Source organism: Phalacrocorax carbo, chromosome 5, assembly GCF_963921805.1.
Source record: "Phalacrocorax carbo chromosome 5, bPhaCar2.1, whole genome shotgun sequence".
NCBI lineage: Eukaryota > Metazoa > Chordata > Aves > Suliformes > Phalacrocoracidae > Phalacrocorax > Phalacrocorax carbo.
This window is the reverse complement of record NC_087517.1, coordinates 66,862,115-66,886,440: the sequence shown is the minus strand read 5'-3', so window position 1 is coordinate 66,886,440 and position 24,326 is coordinate 66,862,115. Positions and strand designations below refer to the sequence as shown.

At 42.2% G+C, this 24,326-nt stretch overlaps 1 protein-coding gene across 1 annotated transcript in view; it reads left to right on the top strand.

Annotated features, from left to right (window-relative positions):
• SLC6A5 (solute carrier family 6 member 5) overlaps window positions 1-23,986 on the top strand; it is a 29,036-nt gene extending 5,050 nt beyond the window's left edge. Inside the window, exons 6-13 of the mRNA XM_064453337.1 lie at window positions 1,765-1,868; window positions 4,398-4,522; window positions 9,726-9,838; window positions 10,124-10,255; window positions 11,184-11,283; window positions 17,587-17,687; window positions 21,378-21,545; window positions 23,831-23,986. Of these exons, the coding sequence (XP_064309407.1) occupies window positions 1,765-1,868; window positions 4,398-4,522; window positions 9,726-9,838; window positions 10,124-10,255; window positions 11,184-11,283; window positions 17,587-17,687; window positions 21,378-21,545; window positions 23,831-23,986 (999 nt within the window). The remainder of the gene's footprint in view (window positions 1-1,764; window positions 1,869-4,397; window positions 4,523-9,725; window positions 9,839-10,123; window positions 10,256-11,183; window positions 11,284-17,586; window positions 17,688-21,377; window positions 21,546-23,830) is intronic.
• The last annotated feature ends 340 nt before the right edge of the window (window positions 23,987-24,326 follow it).

The window sequence follows — 24,326 nt, the reverse complement described above, 5'->3', positions numbered from 1 at the left end:
TTATATGTCCTCATCTAACTCCCCTGTAGCATACATTCTGACACAGAAGAGCTGTGATCGTTATCCTGCCTGCATTGCAAGAAGCGAGGCTACTTGCTGTGTAGGAGAGGGCAGAATTAAGGGACCCGGTACTTGACTTTGCTTTTTAAGCACTGACTGTATGAGATGGCGCTTCATCTCTGCTGCCTTACAGGTGACTTCAGCTGATGTCTAAAAAGCCATTTGTTGCAATGAAGCCAGTAAAACGTGTTCCAAAAATACACGGGGATTTGTGTCCCTGTAGACATAAATCCCCCACGGATCATCTCTTTGCCTGACATAGCACGTGAGTGCCCGTGTATTGGTCTTCAGTGTCTTGAGGCAGGAATCTGGAGACTGAACTGAAGCCTGAGCTGAGTGTTACAATCCAGACTTTTTTTCTTTAGGAATTTAAGAGGGATTTTTACCAATGCCTCAGGAAATGTACTCTGTTTGGTTTTTGGGTGGTTCCCCCCCCCCCCGAAGTGATTTCCTCTGTCAATAGTGGTGTGATATCACACTGATAGACTGATAATTAAAGCTGAAAACCATTTCCTGGATGAATTGTGAAGATCTTAATTTCCTTAATATCTCTGCGATAATGGGCGTTTTGGTCCTTTGGTGATGGGAGTATTAAATCTTTTGCAAACAATACAGAAATTAATTTTGCATTAAATATGAGCATTTTTGGTTCCCACATTATGCAATAAAGGAGAGGAGATCTGATGCCTTTTGCGAAATGGGGCTGGCTGAATACACTAAGTATCTCTATAACCCTGGGTAAGTGTTCGGTAGTATTCAGGCGAGCTTCTGCTTTTAATTTTATTTGCAGTTTTAACATTAATTAAGAGCTGTATATTACACTCAACCAGATGAAGGATTGACTGCTTGCTGGCTGGTAACTTTTAAAGTAGCGTTTGAGTAATATCTTCAAACTGGTTAGCGCGTGTGTACGTCCACCCCATATATCTGTGCATGTACATGTATCTCCATTTCTGCGCTGAGGACTTGGGTGGAAAATCAGACTTTGGGAAAGCTTGTAAATGGAAATACCAACGCTTTGAACGTTTTGTGAGTGATAAGTAAGCCCAACTCCTCTGAAATTCCAGGCAATTTAGAGATGTTTTATCGAAATGCATTTAGGGCTTCGAAGAACTTTGTTAAAGAACAAACAGGGTTGTTTGTTTCGTTTAGTTTTTTTAAAGAGAGGCTTGGCTGAACACGTCTTATCTTCTGATGGGAGGACACTGGGCCCCGGTGTCTAAATAGCCCTAACTTATGCTCTGCTGTTTGGTGTACACCTAATGACAGAAATTTACCCTAATTTTAATGTAATCTCATTCATAACTAACGCTGAGGTTCTTATTTTGATCACAAAGATAAAGTATTATTTAGGACCACTGGTACGTAAACCATCAGCACCCGATGCAGATTTTTCCTCTTGATTTGTATTTTCTTTGCTGAACTTAATTGAACTTGTATATGTATCAAGCAATATAGTTTGAATATTTGTGCCTTCCGTATACAGCAAAGGTTATACTGTCATTTTATATGGGCCCAAGAAGAACGGTACTCCTCATCAAATGGGCAGGATTTTGCTTTTAAATGTTTGATTGACATCCATTTCTCTAAAGTTCATTTAAACTGCTTACGTGCTAATCCCCTAACAGTAACATTTAACAGCGTTATTGATCTTTTTAATACCCTTTCCTGAAGCCGATGCTATTTCCTCTCCATCTTACTTAGGTTTGGAAGGATGCTGCCACTCAGATTTTCTTCTCCCTCTCTGCAGCATGGGGAGGTCTAATTACTCTCTCTTCTTACAACAAATTCCATAATAATTGCTACAGGTACGTGAGAGTGATACCCATCGGTGTTATTAAACGGGTCTTCTCCCAAATCAGTCATCTTCCAACTTGCAGAAATTGGGTTTGAAAGACCTCCTCGTTTTTCCTTTCATTTTTTTTTGGTCCCCCCTTTCCTTCTTTTTTGGTCTCCCTTTCTTTTTTTTTCTTTTCATGTTTGTTTTTTTGTTTGCTTTGTTTCTTTAATGTTTTTTGGTTTTGTGTACTTTATCTTCTCCCCAGGCCCTAATCTGCTAGTCTCAAGATGAGCCTTAGGCTTATAGTCCCTATTGGCTCTTCATTTTCAGAGTCAGCAGGTTTAGGCTGAAAGGCACTCTGGGAAGCTGTCAGCAGCTGCGAGCAGTGGTACGAGACCGTGCCAGTTGGCAGCCTCTGCTGAAGAGCAACCCATGTGTAGAGCGGGATGAAGTTTGCCATCGTGAGACGTGCATGAGTTTAACACACGATTTCTATACATGTGTTTCCTATCTCTCCTAAATGCTATTATTCTTTCCAATCACTCTTATAGCACTTTTACATGTACAAAGCTATTTCAGGATGTGAAATGTAAAATCGTTTTTATTTGAAATCCCTGAATGTTATTTTTACAAGGAAAAAAGTCATTTTTCTGGTGGCATAGTAGTGTTTTTCATCAAAAAGCCTGCCAGATAAATGTCTGCAGGTGGAAAATCAAAAGCAAGTGGCATTAGCTGAATGCTTCACTGCTATTCTATTGTCTTTAAAGCTAATCTTGTTTCTACTGAAGCAAGCCTTTACTGATTCCTGCCATGACAGGTGCTGATTCAGGACAGCCAGCAGCATGTACAGGGACTGTCCCAAGGGCATGCTGAAAATCTTTCCTGAATCAAGACTTCAAAGCACATGCTCCTTGGGATTTGAACTCCCGTATCCCATGACTTCTGAGTACTGTAGACAAAATACTTAGCTTTAAAAAGCAACATGGACCAGAATTTTAAAAAGGAATTTAAAAAAATGTTTCCTATGACCATTCAAAAGTAATTTAATATAATTGTCCTAAAATATGGACGAATATGTAACACTGTTGTGTGCTCAGTAACTTCGACCCAGCAATTCTTTGGGTCCTATTTTTGAAAATGCTTGACAGGGGATTTTTATTTTATTTTTTTGTTGTTGATGAATGAATTACATTAAGAATGTTGGGGCAAAAAAATGGGAGAAACATCATGATATCTTTCTGCATTCATTTAGCAATGTTTTGTGGAGTTTGGAAAATCTTAATGACATTTTTGAATGAAACACATGGTAATGAAGTATAAAAATCTTACAAGTCTAATACTAAACACATTCCTTACCTATGTTAGAGAGGGATATGGGAGACTGAAGCAGAAATAATGAGAAAAGCTTAGTTACTTCTAAACTTTTTAATTTTACAACACAACTTGAATATTGAGATGAAGCATGACTGTTTTCTCTTTCAGTTTTTATATTCATTACATTCTAATACTGCAGGTAAAATTGCAGTGTTCAGTTACATATTAATTTTAAATGTCATTAAATAATCTATAACTGCAGTAAATTTACATAACTTCACTTTGTAATGCATACCTAAAATATTTTACTTAAAACTTATCTGTTTTGGACGAAGATAACACATGATGATTCCAAACAGAACATTGTCATATTATTCTGTAGACCTGAAGAATTAACCTAATCATTCCTATTAAGAGATGCTCTGTTAGAGATTCTGGAAATTTCTTGACAGCTTTTCAGGTTGTAGTTCATCCCGTTCCTGACAAACAAAGAGCAGTAAGGATAAGCAATTCTAGCCAACTTGTTTGTTCCTCAGTTGTCATAGTTTAAGGGGAAGTCTTCTGGACACACATATTGTGAAGAAAAGTTAAAAATCCTATCAGGAATGTAATAATTATGGATGGGGATCATGAGGACTGGTTTCCTGTCAAGTCCTACGTATTTACCCAGTATAGTGTGATATTCAGGTATGGGCTTCCTGAGATTCCCTTAACACCCCCACCACCAATGGATAAATTGTACCAGGGATTCTTCTACAGATGGGCGGGTGTTTAAGTGAGCGCTGCAAGGTACAGAAAGCTTAACCCTGAAATTCTGTGTATAAATACAAGAAAGATACAGGACAAAAATCACCTTACTTGGACCATGGTCTTTAGTCCGTATGTAATATAGTGAGCAGATATCCACATCAGGCAAAGAGTAAAGCACTGCGTTTCAAATCACGTCATCATTGCTACCGTCTTCGGAAAGGCCAAGAGCGGAAATGCTTATCCTCCTGCGTGGCCTGTGGCTTCCTACGTGGCACGTGGGTGATGGAAACTTGCGCAGCTGATTACTAGTGATGGTGCGAAGACTTCTGTCATCTGATCGGCACCAAACATACCCGAAAAGTGTAAAAGTGTACCTTCATCAGTGTTCCCGCAGGATGTGTGTGCTCATCAGAGAGATTCCTGAAGTGTGTACAAACCCTTCCCTTGCATGTATTGCAACAAGGTGACGTGGCTTCTTGTTTTTTCTTTTCAGGGACACATTGATAGTTACGTGTACCAACAGTGCCACAAGTATATTTGCAGGCTTTGTTATCTTCTCAGTTATTGGCTTCATGGCAAATGAGCTCAAAGTGAATATCGAAGCCGTGGCAGACCAAGGTAGGGTACGCTGCCGTTCCGTTACTTAGGCACCTGATGACACCTTCAGCTCTGTTCTTAATGATGACATTGACATTGGAGGTGGGAATAATGGCTTCAAACTGGAAGTAGATCTGTAAACCATTTGTAGGCATTTCTGTATGGGAGAAGGTACGCTGGGAAGTCAAGATATTACTTGAAGCCTCCGTATCACTTGTTTGGTAAGAGAAGGAAACAAGCTGAGACTCATTTCGCATCTTTATGTAAATGGTGGTGGTGGGGGGGTAGGGTGATATGTCTCCTTCACATACTCGAAGCGGTGACTGGTCTTCTCATTTGTCTCTGCTGCTGTTTGTCAAACGTTCTTCAAGGTCAAAGGTGTTCCTGGTGGTGGGAATCTTGGATGAAAGGACAGCGGGCTTCATGTTGTAAGGCTGGGAGAGATACGGTGTGAGAGGTAGATCGAGCTTCTGAACTGTGGGGAGCAAGAAGCTGCCTCCATGGGGGAGTAAAAGATTTCTGAAGAACCGATTAGAAGAGTTTGGTTAGTGAAGTGAGGTGGTTACGAATGGGGATCTGAAAGGTCATAATTCACAGAGCTGAACATAAGTGAGAACAGCGTGACTGATGGAAGAATTGGTGCTGTCATGTACGCTTTGGTATGAAGTAGCGGGAGACAGGAAGGGAGGAGCTTTTGGGGTAAGAATCTGTGAGGTTTGAAGGGTTGTAAAAATCTGTTGGGATCATAGAGGGGATAATGGTTACCTTAGCCTAGTCGTACATTTCCTGTGAAATGTGCAGCACTTCACCTCTAAGCCAACCAACCTCCAGATCTTTAAGATGATTTTGAACTGTGTTAAAAACCAAAATGTTAATAACTTTGTAATACCTTGTATAGGTATTTATGATTCCCCTCCATAGCTGTTTCTGCGAGCACACGTGGGTGCTAGGTGTATTGCATCAGTGTCCAGCACAGATATGGTCATTTCCAAGCACTGAAGGAGAGTGATTAATAGCACCTCTGCGAGCCAGGGGATGGTTCCCAATGTTAACCTCTGCAATCCATGAGACCGCAGAGCGAGAGGAGGCTCTGAATAGGAGGACAGCAGAGTTAAAAAAATGGAGCTTGCATATTCCTGGCTTCTATAGGTGACATGTCTCACTGTCTGCATCAATGTGAGGGCACTAAACATTTTTGTGACAGGTTTGCTGTGTGGATAAATTCAATCCCACAAGGCGCTAGATGTAGCGTAAGGTACCTGACTGACTGACAGCGAATCGTGATTCAGAAATTGTAGCAGTGAGTTGACAATAGGGGATAGAAATCGAGACAACTTTGCATAGTTTCAGTACAGTAATAGTCATAGATAATTCTGCACAAATTAGGTATGAAGATTAATCTGCATTTAACCATGTTATGGGAGCTAAATGGAAAACCAACAACATGAGCTAAGGACACAGAAATTCCGTAGTTGTAGGAAAAAGAGCCAGTGAAGCAGATGAAGCATTATTTTCTTGAAAAAGACCTTTTCTTGGAACTCTAATGTTTCAAATCATTTATTAGAAACAAGCTACTACAGGTAAAAGGGGGAGAACAACTGAGGCGGGAACAAGGTCTTGCTGCTGGTTAAGAAAAAGAAAAGGCTCTTAGTTTCCTTTTGCTTATTCCTCATCTGTAAACTGAAACACGGATAATCCCACAGAATATGTGGTACTTCTGACCTCAGTGAGATGCAAATAAGGGTGCTGGGTCACATTCAATTTCTGCAAGCTCCTTTGATTGGTACGTGGCAGCCCAGATGTTGAGGTGAGGGGAAGCTTGTGAGCTGTAGTTCAGTCACAGGGAGTTAGTCTGGGGCTTGCACCAGCTGACCGGTGGTGGGATGGGCTGCTAACTGGGCTGTGGATTCAGCCAGAGGGTCCGAGAGGAGAATTTCATAGGATGCTCAGCCAGCAAACTGTTTCTTCATAGCAAGTAGAATCATAGAGTGGTTTGGGTTGGAGGGACCTTTAGAGCCCACCTAGTCCAACCCCCCTGCAGTGAGCAGGGACATCCCCAACTCGATCAGGTTGCTCAGAGCCCCGTCCAGCCTGGCCTGGAACGTTTCCAGGGACGGGGCATCGACGACCTCTCTGGGCAACCTGGGCCAGGGTTTCATCACCTTCATTGTAAAATATTTCTTCCTTATATCTAGTCTGAATGTACCCTTTTGTAGTTTAAAACCATCACCCCTTGTCCTGTCACAACAGGCCTTGCTAAAGAGACTGTCCCCATCTTTCCCATAGTCCCCCTTTAAGCACTGAAAGACCGCAATAAGGTCCCCCCGCAGCCTTCTCCTCCCCAGGCTGAACAGCCCCAGCTCTCCCAGCCTGGCCTCGCAGCAGAGGGGCTCCAGCCCTCGGAGCATTTTTGTGTCTCATCTCCAGACCTGTCCCAACAGGTCCGTGTCTTAGTTGATGTCAAGTAGCAGGGGATACTGTACTTGCAAGCCGATGTAATATCAATTTCATCTCCAGTACCTTACCTCCTCTTTTTGGTCTGCCAGTCAGCTAAGTGGGAACAGAAACGTTACATTCTCATCCCCGTTTCCTGGCTGGCTTAGACCATTATGTTTGAAAAAACTCAGTTTGAGGCCAGGTGGTTTAGGAGTAATGTTTCCATTAATGTTTTTAGTTTAGACTTTGCCTCCATCCTGGAGCAAACAGATGAAACCAACCCCAAAATCTAAACCATAGTGTACTCACCAAAGTGATTTGTAAGGAGTTAGAGTCAAAGAAGCCGTGCTTGAGTGAAGCTGCAGTGAGAGCTCAAAGGGATGGACAGAGAGGGGACAGGGAGACGTAGCTGTTAGGGATGGTGGAGGAACTGCGTTGTTCAGCTGGTTCATCTCCTTGGAGACGGCAAAATATTTAGCACAGGGGATGGCAAGCCCTGTTCTGTTGAGTGCTTGTTGGTGGTCTTTGAGTGAGCGACTAGTCACAGGCTGGAGCTCTCTGTTCCCAGCTGTTTCAGCAGCTGTGCCAGGGGATGTGGGAAAAAGCTGTCACAAGACAATCTTATTGCAGGGCTGTCAGTGTGTTTGTAGGAGCCCAGTTAGGCCATTGAAAAATATTTTATGAAGGTGAGGCTTCACTGCTCTCCGTGATAGGGGGAAACAAAATTTCATAGAAGACTGTACAGTAGGAAGACAGTGAAGATTAGGGGTAACTGCAGACTGAGTTAGCACATTGAATTAATAGAATTAAAAAGCAGACTTAGCAAGTAGGGAAAAGAGCCAGCCCTTGTTCCTGTCCACCTTTTTTTATTCTAAAGTTGTATTTCTTTTTGCAGTGATGGAGAAAATAGCAAAAATGGTGATGGTCTCCGTTCCGGTTTTTAAAACCTTGAATGAAACTGTTAATGGAAATGGATATTTTTTCTTTTTTTTCCTCCTAAAATATTAATCTGAAATAAATAATATTTTTTAATTTAGAATCTTCCTTTTGGGCTAAAAAACTCATGTACCTGATGAACACATAAAACACTTTTCATGGAGAGAAAGACAGGACAATATATTTTTGTTCTACTCTCTGTTTGATTGAGAACATACTGCAGCTGAAAAATTGTAGTAATTTAAAATGAAAGTTCAAGGTCATTTGACTTTTTTGTTACAACACTTAAAACCTTTGGAGTTTTCCTGGCTTTAATAGCCCTTTAGAAAGAGTTCATATCTGCCTAAATCTCCAAAGACAGAGAGGATGGGAGCCAGCCTCTCTGCGTCCGTTTACCTGTGCCTGGATGCTCCATGGCACGTGATACCTCAGAGGGTTACAAAGGGCTGAGGAGGAGAGATGTGCACTTCATATTCTATAATTAAACTTCTAAAATTGTGACTAATGGGAACTCATTATTCTGAGACTTAATTAAACTTCTACATGCAGGAAGCTAGTGCAAACAGAGCCCTTCTGTCTAATAGTCAAGAAGAAATCTTTAATCAAGAGACAAAAGCATGTGTTTGTGAATACACAGTAGTTCTACATGCACCTTCCTATTCCAAAAAGCTGTTTTTCTGCAACACATTTTAAAGGCAGCAGCACTTTCTGAGTCATGTACAGTGTTATTTTTTTACCGCGTTGTTAACTTTCATATTTGTCTTTTGTTCAGAAGGAACTCCAAACACTTCACAGGTTGGCTGTGGAGATAATTTCGCATGCTGCTAAAACTGTTTTTCTCAGTATGTGACAAAGCATCAGTTCTCTTTTGAACAGAAACAGCGTGGGGAGCCATAGGAAGTGGGATGCAATAACCTAGATTAGAAATGGCCAGGACGAGAGTGAGTTTGGAGCCCCTTCTCGTGGCATGGGTCATGGCATCTGTACAACTTGGCTTTCATCTGTATCTCTCCTGACAGGAAACATCCTTTCGAGCATTTGAAGTGGGCACTGCTTTTGCTGGGAGAAACAGAGAAGTGCCATGTACTGTAATGCTACCACCACATTCCTGCAGCCTTGTCTCCCAGGCAAATCTAAGCATACTTGTAAAAATATTTTTTCTTTACAGTCAATATTATAGCCCAAGATATCAAACCAACAGAGAAAGGAAAATTCCTGGTTAAGACTTTAAAAGACCCTAACCTACTTATTTTTTCTGCTGTGCCTTTTTTCAGAATTTCTTGTGGATTTCTTTAGATTTATGGTAGATATTACATTGTGTCTGGTATCAGCTCTGTGCATTTGTCATGTTCTTTTCTCCTCATTTGACTGTGTGCTGATGAGTTAGAGAAGAGTATTTGCTTTTCCGTTCACCCTTGTAGTACTGTGGTGTGGATGATTGCTACGTTGACCTAAGGCTGGGTTGCTAACTGGCGGGGACAGCAGCAGGAGTGTGATCACAGAGCAGGAAAGAAGCATAGCTGCAGTACACTATTTTTATTTATCTTTCATATTTGGGTCAGTATATTAGTACACTGGTTAAATACGTAGTCTGCAGCTTGGAAAGTAGGAGTGTATGAGTGTTGTGAAACGTATAGCCAAAATAGAAATTAATCATGTGAGGTTAAATTCTGCAATGGTCAAATCTTTCTGTAAATAGGAAAGACTGAATCTGACCTTTTTTACTTCTATCAGGCAAAGTAATATTGTATTATACTTTGAAACATGACTCTTTATATCTCTCTCTTTACCATTCAGTCGACAATGTTAATGCAATGCAAGGTATCACAGCCTTTATTTTTCTAATTTCTAGGTCCTGGAATTGCTTTCGTGGTTTACCCAGAAGCCTTAACTAGGCTTCCCCTCTCTCCGTTCTGGGCTATAATATTCTTTTTGATGCTTCTGACACTTGGATTGGACACGATGGTAAACTGCTTTTGTTTCCCGTTCTTCTCCTCTTGCTTTTCCTATTGATTTGTCTGGGGCACCATGAGATTAGTTGCTATTTTCCATGTGGTCAGTGAACTGCTTTCCAAAAAGAGGAATGAAGTAAGGCCACCAATGCTGAAATCATTTGGGTGAAGCTTTGGTGTTGACATCTGAGCATTTAACACCTAGGGTTCAAAATACTCTTATATTCCATTATATCCAGTTGGATTGCTTTGTGTACATGGTGTGCACTGAAATGAACCCTTTTGTTTTGTTTTTCAGTTTGCCACTATCGAGACTATAGTGACCTCTGTTTCAGATGAGTTCCCCAAATACTTACGTACGCACAAGGCACTGTTCACTCTTGGGTGCTGCATCTCCTTTTTCATCATGGGATTTCCTATGATCACTCAGGTAATAATGTTGTCTTCGAGCATCACTGTCTGTCCCCAGTCCCCCTCTGGTGGCCGTTCTCCTCCTGTGCAAGTTGCAAAAGATTAAGCTGAATTCTGCCGCATGCGCGAAGGCACCGAGCGGGTTTTTCTTTTTTTATGGGTGCTCTGACTGAGGTAGATTTAAAAGACTTGGCTGTTCAAATCCTTCTGAGAATCAGACTACTAAAATTTCAGACTAGCTATATACTGATAGTCTTGGCAAACTGTGGAGATAATAATGAAATTCTCGTCTACTGTTGATAGTCTTCAGTGCCTTTTTTCTGCTAATTCCTTCAACATTATAAACTCTCGGCAATTTCAAGAGAAGCTGCACAAAATTTATCTTACTATTCATCCTTCCCCCGCCTCTTTCTTTCTTTCCTCTCACCCCATCACCTATCAGCCCAACTTTGCTATTCAAAAGCCTAGGATGGATTCAGGCCTTCCCTCCCTTGAATTATACTGCTTAACCTCTGCCCTGAAGGTAGGGCATTATATCCTTTCCAGAGAGATGAATGGGACTCATTATTACAGTATTCCTGGTTCCAGTGGTGATTTTGCTTTGGCTGTAATATTAAGTGGTTCAGGACACTGCTGCTGTGGAAAGTCTGGCCACAGCTCAGTCCTTAATCTGAAAGGCCTGAAAGCAACGTTTTCCCAAGCTGAGTTAGCTACCAGACTCAAGTGTACCCTCTGCTTTTTTTCTTGTTGGATCTGATATTCGTTCGGCTAGAAGGAAGAAACTATAGTGCAGCATGAGCCTGTGCCCGGCCAATGTTTGGATGCTTACTTGGGAGAGAAGGTCCTGGGTCCTGCTCCTGTCCCTTTTGCCTACCTTAGTGCCAGTTAGGATTGTGACACAGAATGGACGCCAGCTATATATGATCTTTTATCCTTTTTTTCTTTAGGGGGGAATGTATATGTTACAGCTTGTGGACACTTACGCAGCTTCTTATTCTCTTGTCATCATTGCCATCTTCGAGCTTGTTGGAGTTTCCTATATATATGGTAAGAAAAAATACTGTTACTGGACATCCTGGGCCAAAGCAACATTTTAGCATATGGTAAAGTAGCTGGTAACATGAAACTCTTAAGGAAAGGAGAAACACTTTATTTTAATTATTTTTTTTAATAAAGCCTCAGAATTTTCTTATTTCGAATGGAAGCATAATGGGACTTCATTACTATAGGGTTCCTTTAAATACATGTATTCAAAAGACTTTCATCTGTCTCATGTCCCTTTTCCACCAGTAGCTTAAAGCCAGTGCATGGAGATGAGTATAAGAATAGACCAAGCATTTAGTGACACTCTTCCAGGGGGTCTTTCACTCTCCAACATTTTTAGGCTCAGAGAATTCCTGAGCCAGAGGTGGTATCTTTGCATTTAACAACTTTTGAAGGATTTATTTTCCATGTACGGATCCAGCCTTCCCTTCAGCTCATCTGTCTGTAACACAGAATCAAGACTCTGCAGCTGCTCAGAGTTACGCAAAGTGGCAACATCAGTTATATCGATCCATGTTGATGTACACTAAATTAGGAGGAAGATCCTCAGGTAGTATAAAGCAGTGCAATTACCTTGGTGCTACTATAGCTAAGGCGATTGATACTAGCCAGTGATTTGCTCCCAAACTTGTCCGGTGCTTTCAGGAGATTGATTCTTAGAAATGTGTGATCTCAGATGGTTGTAGTAGGAAATGTGAAGATCTCCCTGCATAACGCGATTAATTTATGTCTGGAGTGTGGTGGTGCCACTTAAGACTTGTCTTCAAAAGCAAAGGAATATCTGAATCTCAGTGTTAAGGACAGCAATGAGAAGGCTGTTTCCCCTGTTCTGTGGACAGGATTGAATTATATAATTTCTATCAGCTAGACAGAAACGATCCTGAGATGATCTGTTGAAGGTGTGTTTTAGCAGCATGATCTTGGGCTCTAGTCCTGCGCACAGGATACTTAGATCTACCTACATTGAGGGGGTTCCTCTCTGTAATGCAAATGCATTAAAAAAAATCCATAATTCAAAACATGCAAAATTTGTCGCTCTTGCTTGAGAAATAAATGTTATAGACAGGACAAGGGGTCAGTTCTTCCTTGTCTTCTTTAATTTCATGGAAATACAGAAGCGTATTTTATCTCTACTGACATCCAATCCACTGAGCAGGCTTGAGTGGTTTGTAAGCTGAGTCAGATACGACCTAGTGAGGAAATGCTACAGTAGACAATGGAAAAAGTTAAAACACCGAGAGAAAAGTTGATTTACACCGATCACGTTTTGGTTGATCAAAATGCTTGTTGTTTCTTACATCCCTGGAATGTAAGTATTTTAGTTAGAGTTGGCTTAGAATTGTAATCTCTGTGAGTGAAATGCTGTTGCTAATGGCTATCAGCTTTACAGCCAACCAGTCTTCTCAAAGAACCTGAGTGTAATACTTTGAGATATCTCCTGAAGTCCAGTCCAGAGGCAGATTTTGGGGATTATTTAGCAGAACTCCTGGTTTGAAAATCAATGCTGGCAAGTTGTGCCATTGCTCTGTGCTTCAGTTTCCCTGAAGACATGCGAGGCTTGCCCATCCCCTCCTTCCAGTTAGCACCTGGTTTAGCATTTACCCATTCCTGTGGGGACATCACCAGGTACACACCATCTGAGACTTCAGCATCTAGTTATCCTACTGACCAATTTCCCAGCTTTCTTAAAAACACTACAGTTCCATAAGAGATGGTGAGTAGGAAAGCTTGAGAAGAGTAAACGGTTTGCTGGGTTTTTTTCCCCTTCTCCCTCATCTGCTAGCTGAGAGCATGCCCGAACAATGCTGTGCTAAAGCACTAGATGTTGTCACTCTTCCTGGCCAGCAGTAGCCACAGCATCACCTGGTCTGTGCCAAAAACATTGCCCCCTTTAAAGCCATTGCCATCAGTGTTCAAGATAAAAATTCCTTGTTTAGGGTATTTTTAAATAACCTCCCAAAGTACTTAAATCGATAGAATTTTCTTTGTTCTGTATGTTTTTAAATAAGGGTGAAGGTAAATACTTCACAGAGCAAATACTGGCTCTGTTCCTCCTCTGAACGCTGTGTGGCAGAAGCACTACAAACCTGCCTTTGTGGAACATTTTATTAGGCTTGTAAGCAAAATCGCTCTGGCAGGTGCCTGCTCTGCCCAACAAATTCAGTATCCCCTAAAACACTGACTTTTATGAAAACCATAAAATGATACAGAAATAGTTATAGTGCTGCACAGGAAGGACTTGAATAGAGGACAACTTTTTTTTTAGTTATGTGTTACTTTACTGTAATCAGACTTGAAAAGATCTGCTGATTACAAATCATTCTTTCCGTGCTTTCTGTACCAACTGCTTGTTAATAAACAGATGTTAGTAAAGCTTTTGACATAAACTATTTCAAAGATTATTCCCTGGAATTAACCTTTTGCTAGGCTGAAGAGCTTCCAGTTTTTCAGCACGAAGAAAGCAAGATTTACTTTACAATCATTATCTGCTTGACTAATTTATTATAGCTACTTCTGTTGCATTAAAGCTACTTTTTAAGGCCTGCTCGTAGGAATACAGCTTGTATATTTGTGATTTGCATGTTGTAAATACAAGTGAAGCTGCTCTTCTTGTTATATTCCTTCAAACAATGCTTAAAACTGGCATAATATATTTTCAAGCTCTGACAATTGCTGCTTTACACTCCACTGCCACCTTTCTCTGTATGGTTGTATGCTTCATAGAAAGCAGGTTGGCACAATAGTGGCAGGTGCTTTTATGATGAAATAAATCTGTCTTTAGTTCTTGTTACATGTTCTGCTTGCTGAGCTTGTTGAGATTTTTAAATTAAAAAGAGGCACACTTGGTTATTTCCTTGAAATAATTTATTTTTCAGTAGAGTCGGTGCTACATAATCCAGACAAATGCTGGGTTTTATTTCACATGCTGGTGTAGATGTTTATTCTCCAGGTGTTTGGATGATGATGCATAATTGGCAAAGAATAGCTTAGATCTGTGGGAATTAATTTAATCATGAGCAAATTTCCCACTGTTGCATTTCTGCAACATGAAGCTAAAAACAAAGATCCTTCTGCATGAACAAAACACTGTTGGAAACTGAAAATGGATGACCTTAACTTTACTTGTGCTCCTCCTGGATCTGTTCTTTTGACAGTCTGTTGTTGGGAAGGTTCGTTGTCAGAGTGAGTGGTAACTGCTGCAGTGTATTTGTAGAAAGTTACAGCAATTTTGAACATTTTACCTGAGCAGAATATTGAAGTAGCTGTCTGTCTCGGTTTGCATTCTCCTTTTTAATGGATTTTTATATCTGCAGCACTTATGAATACATCATCCACTTTAGAGAGTGGAAATTGAGATATAGAATATCATGTATTGTTTATTTTCCAACGTTATTCAGCAGGCCTGACAGATCTGAGAGGGAGACCAGATATACTGAGATTAAATCAGCTTTCGGGTAACTAAAGCATCCTTTGCATTTTTCTGTGGAACTTGGCAAACCTATTCAATCTTTTGCCGGGAAAGAGATGAGTACTCTGTAATCCCTGTATCTATTTACATGCATTTGACTTCTGAACTGCTAATATTTAAAAGTGCCTGAAGCTGTGAGTATCTACTGACAATTTCAAGAAGGAACTAAATTATTTAATTGGAGTTCCAACAAATCTTTGCAGATTTGCATGAAGCTTGCATGAATTTTGGAGGCAGAAGCCCCTAGTAACTGTCCAGTTAGGTGTAACTCCTTTGCAGCAGCAAGGGTGGCTGAAGTAGAGACACTCGGATGAGCTTTAAACTTTGTGGAAAGACCCATCGGCCCATACCTTGTGCCACTGCAACTCGTTTAAAACGTTTCGTTCCCACCACAGCGCGCTGCAGGGATGACCACTGTGTGAGCATCTCCCAGGTAGCTTGCTGCAGACGGTGCACTGAACTGTAATAAGCAGGTCAGTGAAACCCAGGGGCAAACCATTCAGTTGCAGCTAAGATCTCCTTTTGGGTCCCTAACACAGTGACCCCGGGGGTTACGGTCGGTCCAGGCACACAAAGCTCTATGACAAAATGGTGGAGCATGCAATGATTCAAATGGGTGCTGAAGTACGGTGGTTCCGTGGGTCGTAAAAATGACACGTATTTTACAGACAAGAGGCTTTCTGAAGAAGAGCGTTTGTTCTAGTCAGTGGAAAAGAGAAAAAGAGGGAGAGAAATTACAGCTACATAGAAAAATGTCACGTCTGGGTCACCTTGGGTTAGTTTTCTAAGCTTACATCCGCTGCAGGTTGTACTTTTCCCCTCCCCTAAATACAGTTCTTGCAACACCATCTTCTTGTCTAATTTCTGGGTTTTTCTTCTCTATTTCTTATCACACCACAGTTTTTTGGCTTTTCTCTGACATGCTATCTGCCTGAACTGGCTTACTCTGTGCTTGCCCTGAGCTGGGCCTTGAGGGCTGCCCTAGCATCATCCAGCCCTGCTGCTTTCTTAGAGGTGCATCAGAAGATGCTGAATAATGAACCATTGCTATTTTACACCTTCTTGCTTCTTGGAATAGTCAGGTGGATAGATTTATTTCTCCTTGCTACCAACAGAAAGGCTTCAAAATTAGGAGGTCAAGCCTGGGGATTATCCCTTCTTAAGTTCAGCAGCTGCAGTGGCTGGCTGTAAGGGCAATAAGAACATACAGCAGTTTATTACCTTTGTTCCAAGTATTTCTCCCCTTAGTGTTGTGGTTTAACGCCAGCCGGCACCGAAGCACCACACAGCCGCTCACTCACCCTCCCTGCCCTGGTGGGATAGGGGAGAGAATTGGAAGGCTAAAAGTGAGAGAACTCATGGGTTGAGATAAGAATATTTTAATAATATAAAACAAATAACAACAACAGCAAAAACAATCATCATAAATGGTAGTGAAAAGGAAAACAACAAAAAAGAGAGAGAAACAAAACAAAGTGATGCAACCGCTCACCACCTACTGGACCAGTGTCCCTGGCCAACTCCCCCCAGTTTATATGCTAAGCATGACACCGTATGGTATGGAATATCCGTTTGGCCAGCTGGGGTCAGCTGTCCTGGCCGTGCCCCCTCCCAGCCTCTTGTGCATCTCCAGCCTTCTCCGTCAGTAGAGCATGAGAAGCTGAAATGTCCTGACTTCGTGTAAGCGCTGCTCAGCAGCAGCAACTAAAACGTCAGTGTGTTATCAACGTGACTCACATCCTAAATCCGAAACACAGCACTGTACCGGCTACTGGGAAGAAAATTAACTCTATCCCAGCTGAAACCCGGACATCACTCAATGACTTCTCTCCAATATTTAAGCTCCATCCTTGTCTCCACATCATAAAAGTTAGACTAAATGCTTTAGAATAATGCTTTGTAAAATTTAAATGACAGAGATGGTCACCTGCTTTATCAGATAAAATTAGCCCAAACTTGAAATGTTTGTGTGACAGATGAGCTCAGCCTTGGACCCCAGATCTTCCTCTTCTTATCATCATTAGAAAAGCTGGAACAAATTTCAGTATTCTTTTTTTATTACTTTTGGGTAAATTACTAATAGCTGTACTGAGTAGGGGCCATTTACCTAAACAGCCCTGCAGAACAAGGCTGAAAGCAGACTGGCTTTTATCAGATGGGCAGTAGCAGCTGCTGGGCCAGCACGCCTTTCCCAGCCGCATGGCATGGCCAGGGAGACAGCTGCAGGGGTGGCTGAAATACCATTTTCCAACCTTGTGGCTTTTATTAACTCAAGTAACTTTATAGATGCGATCAATGCAATAATCTGAAGAATTAATGTCTCAGTCGATCTGTTTGTTCAAACAACGTTGAATATAATTTAAAATATTTACAGGTGTTCTCTAAGCATTGCTTACACATCAGTTGAAATATAGCAGGACATTCTCGGTTTCGATGCTAAGCGATACAGTCGTACCCCAGTCAGATATTGCCTGTGGTGAAACAGGTATACAGATATTAATAGGGCTCATCCTCATGGTAAAATAAAACAAGAACACACATAATTGCAGCTAACCGGTACATGTCATTAATGCTTTAACCCACAATGTACTGAACACTTAATCTCCATGTAATAGCTCAATTTTGCCTTATTCCTTAGGAAGTAAATATTTTCTTGGAATGGTTCCCACCATAATAGTCTCAGTTTTTACTGTGTGTTTAGGTCCTCCACTGAAGTTTTTAACCAACAAGTCAGAGTTTGTTTTTGTAATTAGACACGCGGGAGGTCACAAGAGCTATGCTGCAAATTGCAGCTGGTTTCTTTCACACCTAATTGCATTTACGTTTGCTGTTTACAGGATTGCAAAGATTTTGTGAAGATATAGAAATGATGATTGGATTCCAGCCTAGTAAATTCTGGAGAGTCTGCTGGGCATTTGTGACCCCAACTATTTTAACAGTAAGCAAAAATTTTTTAATGTCTTCTTCAAAGAGTTTGGTTGTTGTTTCTTTGTCATTCCTGATGTTTCTGAATAGCAGTAATTAGATCTTGGGTGCAGATATCTAGACACACGCGTGTGTGAGCACGTGTTTCTTGGAATGGCGTGCAGTAGACAAAACCGAGCGTAAGTAACGGTATTTTTGGTAGAGAGGCCTGCTGAGTCTCCACATGGTGCTATGGTAGCCTTTCTCTGTCTGCAAAATGCTGGTGTGGCATACCATTGCATAGCAGCATGTTTGAGTATTGTACAGATGTGTGGATGTGTAGCATGTATGTATGTCTACGTACACATAGAAGGGGAGAGGAAATTACATGAGGTTCCTGTTTCTTCTCAGGTTGGGCTAGGGAAAAACATTTTAGTGAGCCATAAACTAATCTGAGAGTCATGAGAGAGATCGATATAGGCTGGGGGATGAAAGGACTGAGAGCAGCCCTGTGGAGAAAGATTTGGGAGTACTGGGGGATAAAAAGCTGGACACGAGCCGGCAATGTGTGCTCGCAGCCCCAAAGGCCAACCGTGCCCTGGGCTGCATCCCCAGGGGGGCGGGCAGCAGGGCGAGGGGGGGGATTCTGCCCCTCTGCTCCCTCTGGGGAGACCCCCCTGCAGCGCCGCCTCCAGCTCTGGGGCCCTCAGCGCAGGAGGGACGTGGAGCTGTTGGAGCGGGGCCAGAGGGGGCACAGAAATGCTCCGAGGGCTGGAGCCCCTCTGCTGCGAGGCGGGGCTGGGGTTGTTCAGCCTGGGGAGGAGAAGGCTGTGGGGAGACCTTATTGCGGCCTTTCAGTGCTCAAAGGGGGGCTATGGGAAAGGTGGCAGCGACCTCTTTAGCAAGGCCTGTTGTGGCAGGACAAGGGGTGACGGTTTTAAACTAAAGGAGGGTAGATATAAGGAAGAAATGTTTTACAGTGAGGGTGGTGAAACACTGGCCCAGGTTGCCCAGAGAGGCGGTCGATGCCCCGTCCCTGGAAACATTCCAGTTCAGGCTGGACGGGGCTCTGAGCAACCTGATCGAGTTGGGGATGTCCCTGCTCACTGTAGGGGGGTTGGGCTGGATGGGCTCTAAAGGTCCCTCCAACCCAAACCATTCTGTGATTCTATGATTTTTTTTTGGAAAGGCTTACATGGAAATTTGACAAAGTTTTAGCTGCAAAGGTCTAGATATTTTTGCAAAGGTCAAAATAGTTACTTTCTCGGAAACAAATATGAATCCTTTCAGTTTGTCTAAAAAGAAAAAAAAAAAAAAAAAAGGAAAAAGGAACCTTTCTTCCCAAACCTTTGGCACTGAGGCAGTGCCTGAACGCTCGCCGCTTCGCGCCCAGCCAAGCCCGGGCGGCCGGAGCCGGAGGGATGGGGGGGTTCCCCGGTCCCCCCCGCCCCCGGCCCGAGCGCGGCGCTGCCCCGCCGGCACCGGCAGGTGGCGCTGTGCGACAGCGCCTGGCGGCGCCGGGGCCCTGCCTGCCGCGGCGGGGCGCGGGGCTTTGAGCTCCAGGGAAGGTTGCGTTCGGCTGATTTTTGTGGGTTCCTTTTTATTTTGATTTCCACCCCAAAACCTCAAACGATTATTTACTTCAAGCTTAGATCTCCGTTGCTTCTAAAAATTTTGCAATATTACCATTCCTGCACTTGTTTTTCAAGGCCAAGAGTCAAAGTATAATAGCTACATCTGCATCTACTGCCTAGCTCTCTAACACAGTGTTTCCTTTACATTTTAACCTAAATTCAGATACGGTCTTTAATTGCACACCATGTTTTGGCACAAGAATAAAGCAATTCTTTTAGCCGTTTCTAAAGCTTTGAGCCTGACAAGTCAGCACAGAGCAACCGAGCCTTCTTTCGCCAGCCTCTACGTTCGAGAGAACATACTTCGGCCTGAAACTCCTCAGGCCTGCACCGCAGGCGCAGCAAGGTTATCCGTATTTGCGTCGGGTGTTTAAAAACTCATCGTTTCACAGCAGGGCTAAATAGTTCCTACAAGTATTCATAGATTTTTTAGGTACGAGATAAGAAAAGTTAATGGAATTTCTGGTAAGATGCACATTTTGAAATGGTAAGTATGGTGTCACCTGGGTGGGTGAAGGAGCAAAACGGTGCCTCCATGGTCCTTTGCAGTCGCTTCTTCCAGAGAAGTTATATTTTTGGCTGATGTGCTGGGAAGTTCCTACTTGTGCTGTTCTTTAGTGCAGCATAAATGTCTGCAAATCTTTTTATTTCCGGCGGGGGGTGGAGTGGGGAAGGCTCTGGGTAAAGTTAGTAATTTCTTTTTGATATTGTTGATCCAGGAATGAGGGTTTTTTTTCCTGAACACATAAAAGGTTTAGTTTTTGTAGACAGGAATGCATGTGCGAAGGGACCAGTGAGTTTTGGTGACCTCAACAAAACCCTGAGCTGCGAGGAAAAGAAATTTTCTACAAAGAGAACAGTTTCTCCAACAGGCATGATGAGGATATTCTACCTTCCCACATAGATTTTTCTTTACCTATTGTTGTCACTGAAGTCTATAATTACTGCGCATGAAAAAACAGGTATAGATCTGTCTTACCTATCCGGTGGCAGATATACAGGTATATATGCGGACAACATACAGGTATAGTTTGGAAATCTATTTTGAAAAGTTTGGGCTCAACATAACCCAGTTTAATCTACAGTGTCAGGATAGCATCAACAGGAGTGTATTTTTTCTTTTGAGGGCCTTGTTAAAAATGAAGGCATGTGTTTTTTTAAGGCATGGGGTTTTTTAATCCCTTTTTCTTCCAATGGCTGTTTTCAAGGTGCTGCCTTAGACCCATTGTAACACTTCTGAAGGGAATTGTAAGGCTTTTCTGCAAATTGCTCGGTTCCTTTACTGATCAGACTGGCACTCTTAGCTACTGCCTGTAATCACACCCAGGGAATAGGAAATTATGTTGTCTTTTAAGGAAAGCAAATTTGGGAAGCAAATGAGGTCAGTTGAAGCTTGCATGTTCTGTTGTTGTTCCTTCCAAATGTAATATTTAGTGAACTTATGGTGAGAAATAAATTGACACTGATCAGTTGTAATTCAGTTTTTATACAATGGAAACAGACAAAGCAAAACCAAGCGATACATTCTTTTCTGTTATTGCCTCTGTAAAACTAATATTTGATACGTTTGGATAGTCTAATATTAGACTTTCAATTACTCCACATCTCTGGAAATAAAACTGATCATTTTTGTATGTGCCTTCACCTAGTTATACCACTATAAATCTTCTGTGTGCAATTATTGCAAGCATAGGCATTTCCCAAAAGTTACTGAATTATGCACAAATGTAAGCAGCTGTATTGCTATTCATACAGTAAGTGAAATGGAGTAACTTAGCATAATCACATTAGGTAAAACTGCCAATAGACCATGTAATAAAGCATGTTACTCTAAGGGCAAGATTCTAATTTCAATTCCACTGCCATAAATACAGTGATTTTTGTGGGATTTTGCAAGATTTCCATGAAACTCATTAGATTCAGACTCTGACCTGTTTATTGCAGCCTGCGGGAGCTCCTTGCCTTAGGTGTATGCACTTTCATCTGTGTTCCATATAAACCAACTCTTTGTGTGCGGATACCTACCATTTGTTGCATAGCAGGCTTGGTTTGCTTATTCAAACATATTTGTTTTCCTTCCTTGTTTCCAGTTTATTCTTTGCTTCAGTTTTTACCAATGGGAGCCGATGACTTACGGAGCTTACCACTACCCAGGCTGGTCCATGGTGCTTGGATGGCTGATGCTGGCCTGCTCAGTTATCTGGATCCCAGTTATGTTTGTGATAAAAATGCATCTAGCCCCAGGCAAATTTATTGAGGTAATTCTTCTGTCTTTTTTTTGCTGCTTAAAAATACAGTCACAGGAGACTGTTTTATTTTGCATTGATTTTTGTGGTATTGAATGCCTAAGAGTGCTAAGATTACTTTCCGGTAAGCTAGTCATTGTGTTGCAGAGAGATGCTTGGCTGATTTAAAATGCAGACCTTCTATTGCCTGTTCCTCAAAAAAATGCTCCAAAATTGTTAAGTGATTGCTTTTATGAGAACTAGAAGGAGGTACAAATTTCATAAGCCCTGGTATGGTGTTACTGAGAGAAAGTTGTTCTCCTAGCTTTGTTGGCCTCTTTGCAAAAGCAGTGTGTAGATGTAGGAAGCACCAGCTGCTGGTGTGCATCGTGTCGCAGCGAGCCCGGCAGTCGGTGCTGGGAGACGTCAACTGGGAGTCGCCTGTTTGCGGAGCGCGAGATGGTCGGGTATCTGAGCCATCCGGGATGCGCTCCAGGGGGTTGTGCCACTTGTTGGCCTTGTTCAGGAATAAGTTGTTTAGGGAAAGACCTCATGCTCTACAGCTCAAACCGCTCATTATAATACTTAGCTGACAATCTTTCTTTCCCCCCTTCTTCATCTCCTTTTTTGTCTTGACTAAGGTCATCCGTTCTGGCACCTAGGCTTTAAAAAAATCTAGGTGGCCCTTGATTTTTATGCTGGTTTTGTTTATTTTGCAAATCAGATTCCAGCTGCTTCCCCCCACCACTCCAGAAACGTGGCAGCCCCCTCCTGCTCCCCGCCTCTGTGCCCTGGCCCTGCCTGCCACCCCAGCTGCCACCACCGCCGCTCCCCAGCTCTTCCCATCCCACTGGCTCCTCGGCTCCTTGCCGGGCGCAGTACAGCAATGCCTTTCTCATGTCAGCGTTTCATCCCTTCGTTGCCTTTGCCTTGGTATCTGAAGAAGTTCAACGGTCTTATTTTCGGCCTTTGAGGCTTTCTCAGTTCTGTCCTGCCCTCATGGCACGCTGCTTGTGCTGTTGCCTTCTCGGCACAAGGAACAGGCACTTGCCTCCCCTTTTCAGCTCTCCTGCAAAACCTGTCAGGGCTGTTATATGCCTCAAAAATGAAAAGGAGAGAAAATGTACTAAACTAGAATAATCTTTTGGTCTCTCAATACATCACACTACATGTGCCTAAGGGAAAAGACCATGCTTTTCTGCTTCACGCAGAAAAGGAGTTTAATATTAAGTGGTGGGATGCCCCAGGGAGAGCATCTGAGTAGACGGTTGGCACTAGGCAGTGAGGCCACTTGTCTAAAGGGCCTTGTGTAGCACGCAATGGAGCGCACAGGTCAGGGGACAACTGCTCCTACTGGAAATGAGCTAATGTGAAATTTAGACTTGCTTGTTCATCATCTCCTAAGTCTCTCCCATTGAGACAAATTGTTCTGCTTCACGTCTTCTAACTTAGATGTGTAGTACTGGCATAAAAATTGCCGCACAAATAGGGTACGCTCCTTACTTGTCCCTCTAGTAGTGCACCCAAAGAAACACCAAAGGGTTGGGTCTGTTTTGAAGGGGCTTTTGCTGAAGCTATTTCAGCTGTAGCATGGTATTTCCTGAATACCAAGTCTGCTGCATAAAATTATTATGGTTGATTTGGGAGGTAAGAGTTGCAAGCTGGTAATTAAGCAGAGATTAAAATAACTGATATCGAGGTCTGATTCACTTTATTAGGTAATAAACATATAATTGTTCCCTCTTAAGTCATCAGAAATATGTTTTCTTTCCTTTTTATCTGTAAATGCGCCAATCAAATTATATATTCAATAAAGAAATCAGCGGAAACGTTAGAAGATTTTTGTTGTTTGCCAGGTTAATGTTCTCCTCTTTCTTTTTTCCTGCAGATAGAAATGAAGCATTTTGTCATCTCAAAATTAAAATCTTTGTTCGTTCATAGCAATGTACTTCTTTTTGGTCATTTGTATACTTTGGGGAAATATGCTAAACAGAAATCCAATTATTTTAATGCAGTTACCCACTGCTTAGACCATTGGGCTAAGAAATTGTGCACATGTCCTTCAGTACATGAGCCTTGCAAACTGTAGCAGCGGTTCCGAGCTCCCCTCATATGGTGAAGGGGAGGCTGTATCATTAAAATCTGGGCAATTTATCCTCTATTAATCTTGCAAACTTTGTGCAAAACAAACACTGAGCAGTGGAGCATTGCAGGGCCATCATCAATAATCCCAAATGAGCCTATCCTCATGTCTTCTGCATTGTAATTCTGCTCTGTAACTTCAAATGAGACTCTCTTTTCTCTCCCCCGCATTACAGCGACTCAAGTTGGTGTGCTCTCCACAGCCTGACTGGGGCCCGTTTTTGGCCAAGCACCGCGGTGAACGTTACATGAATATGATTGATCCGCTGGGAACCTCTTCCCTGGGACTTAAACTGCCAGTGAAGGATATAGAACTGGGGACCCAATGCTAATAACTATTACATGGGTGGCAATAACGTTGTCAGCCTTTTCTGATCTTTTTTTTTCCCCACCATTTCTTCTTTTCTTTTTCACAGTGCCTGAAAGTGGTTGCTTAGGAAAGTAGGACTTACTGTTGCATGCCATAGGGAAGACCTAGCTAGACCACTTCCAGGCGTGGGTGATGCCCACGACATGTTCCGTACCCGGTGAAATAGCAGAAGTGTGTTGCGCAGCGGGTGACTTACCGGGTTTTGTCAGGTTACGTAGGAATAAACAAAATGCAACGGGAAAAAACTTAAGGAAATTATGTACAGAATTTTACCCCTTTCACACAAGCATCCTTGTAACAGG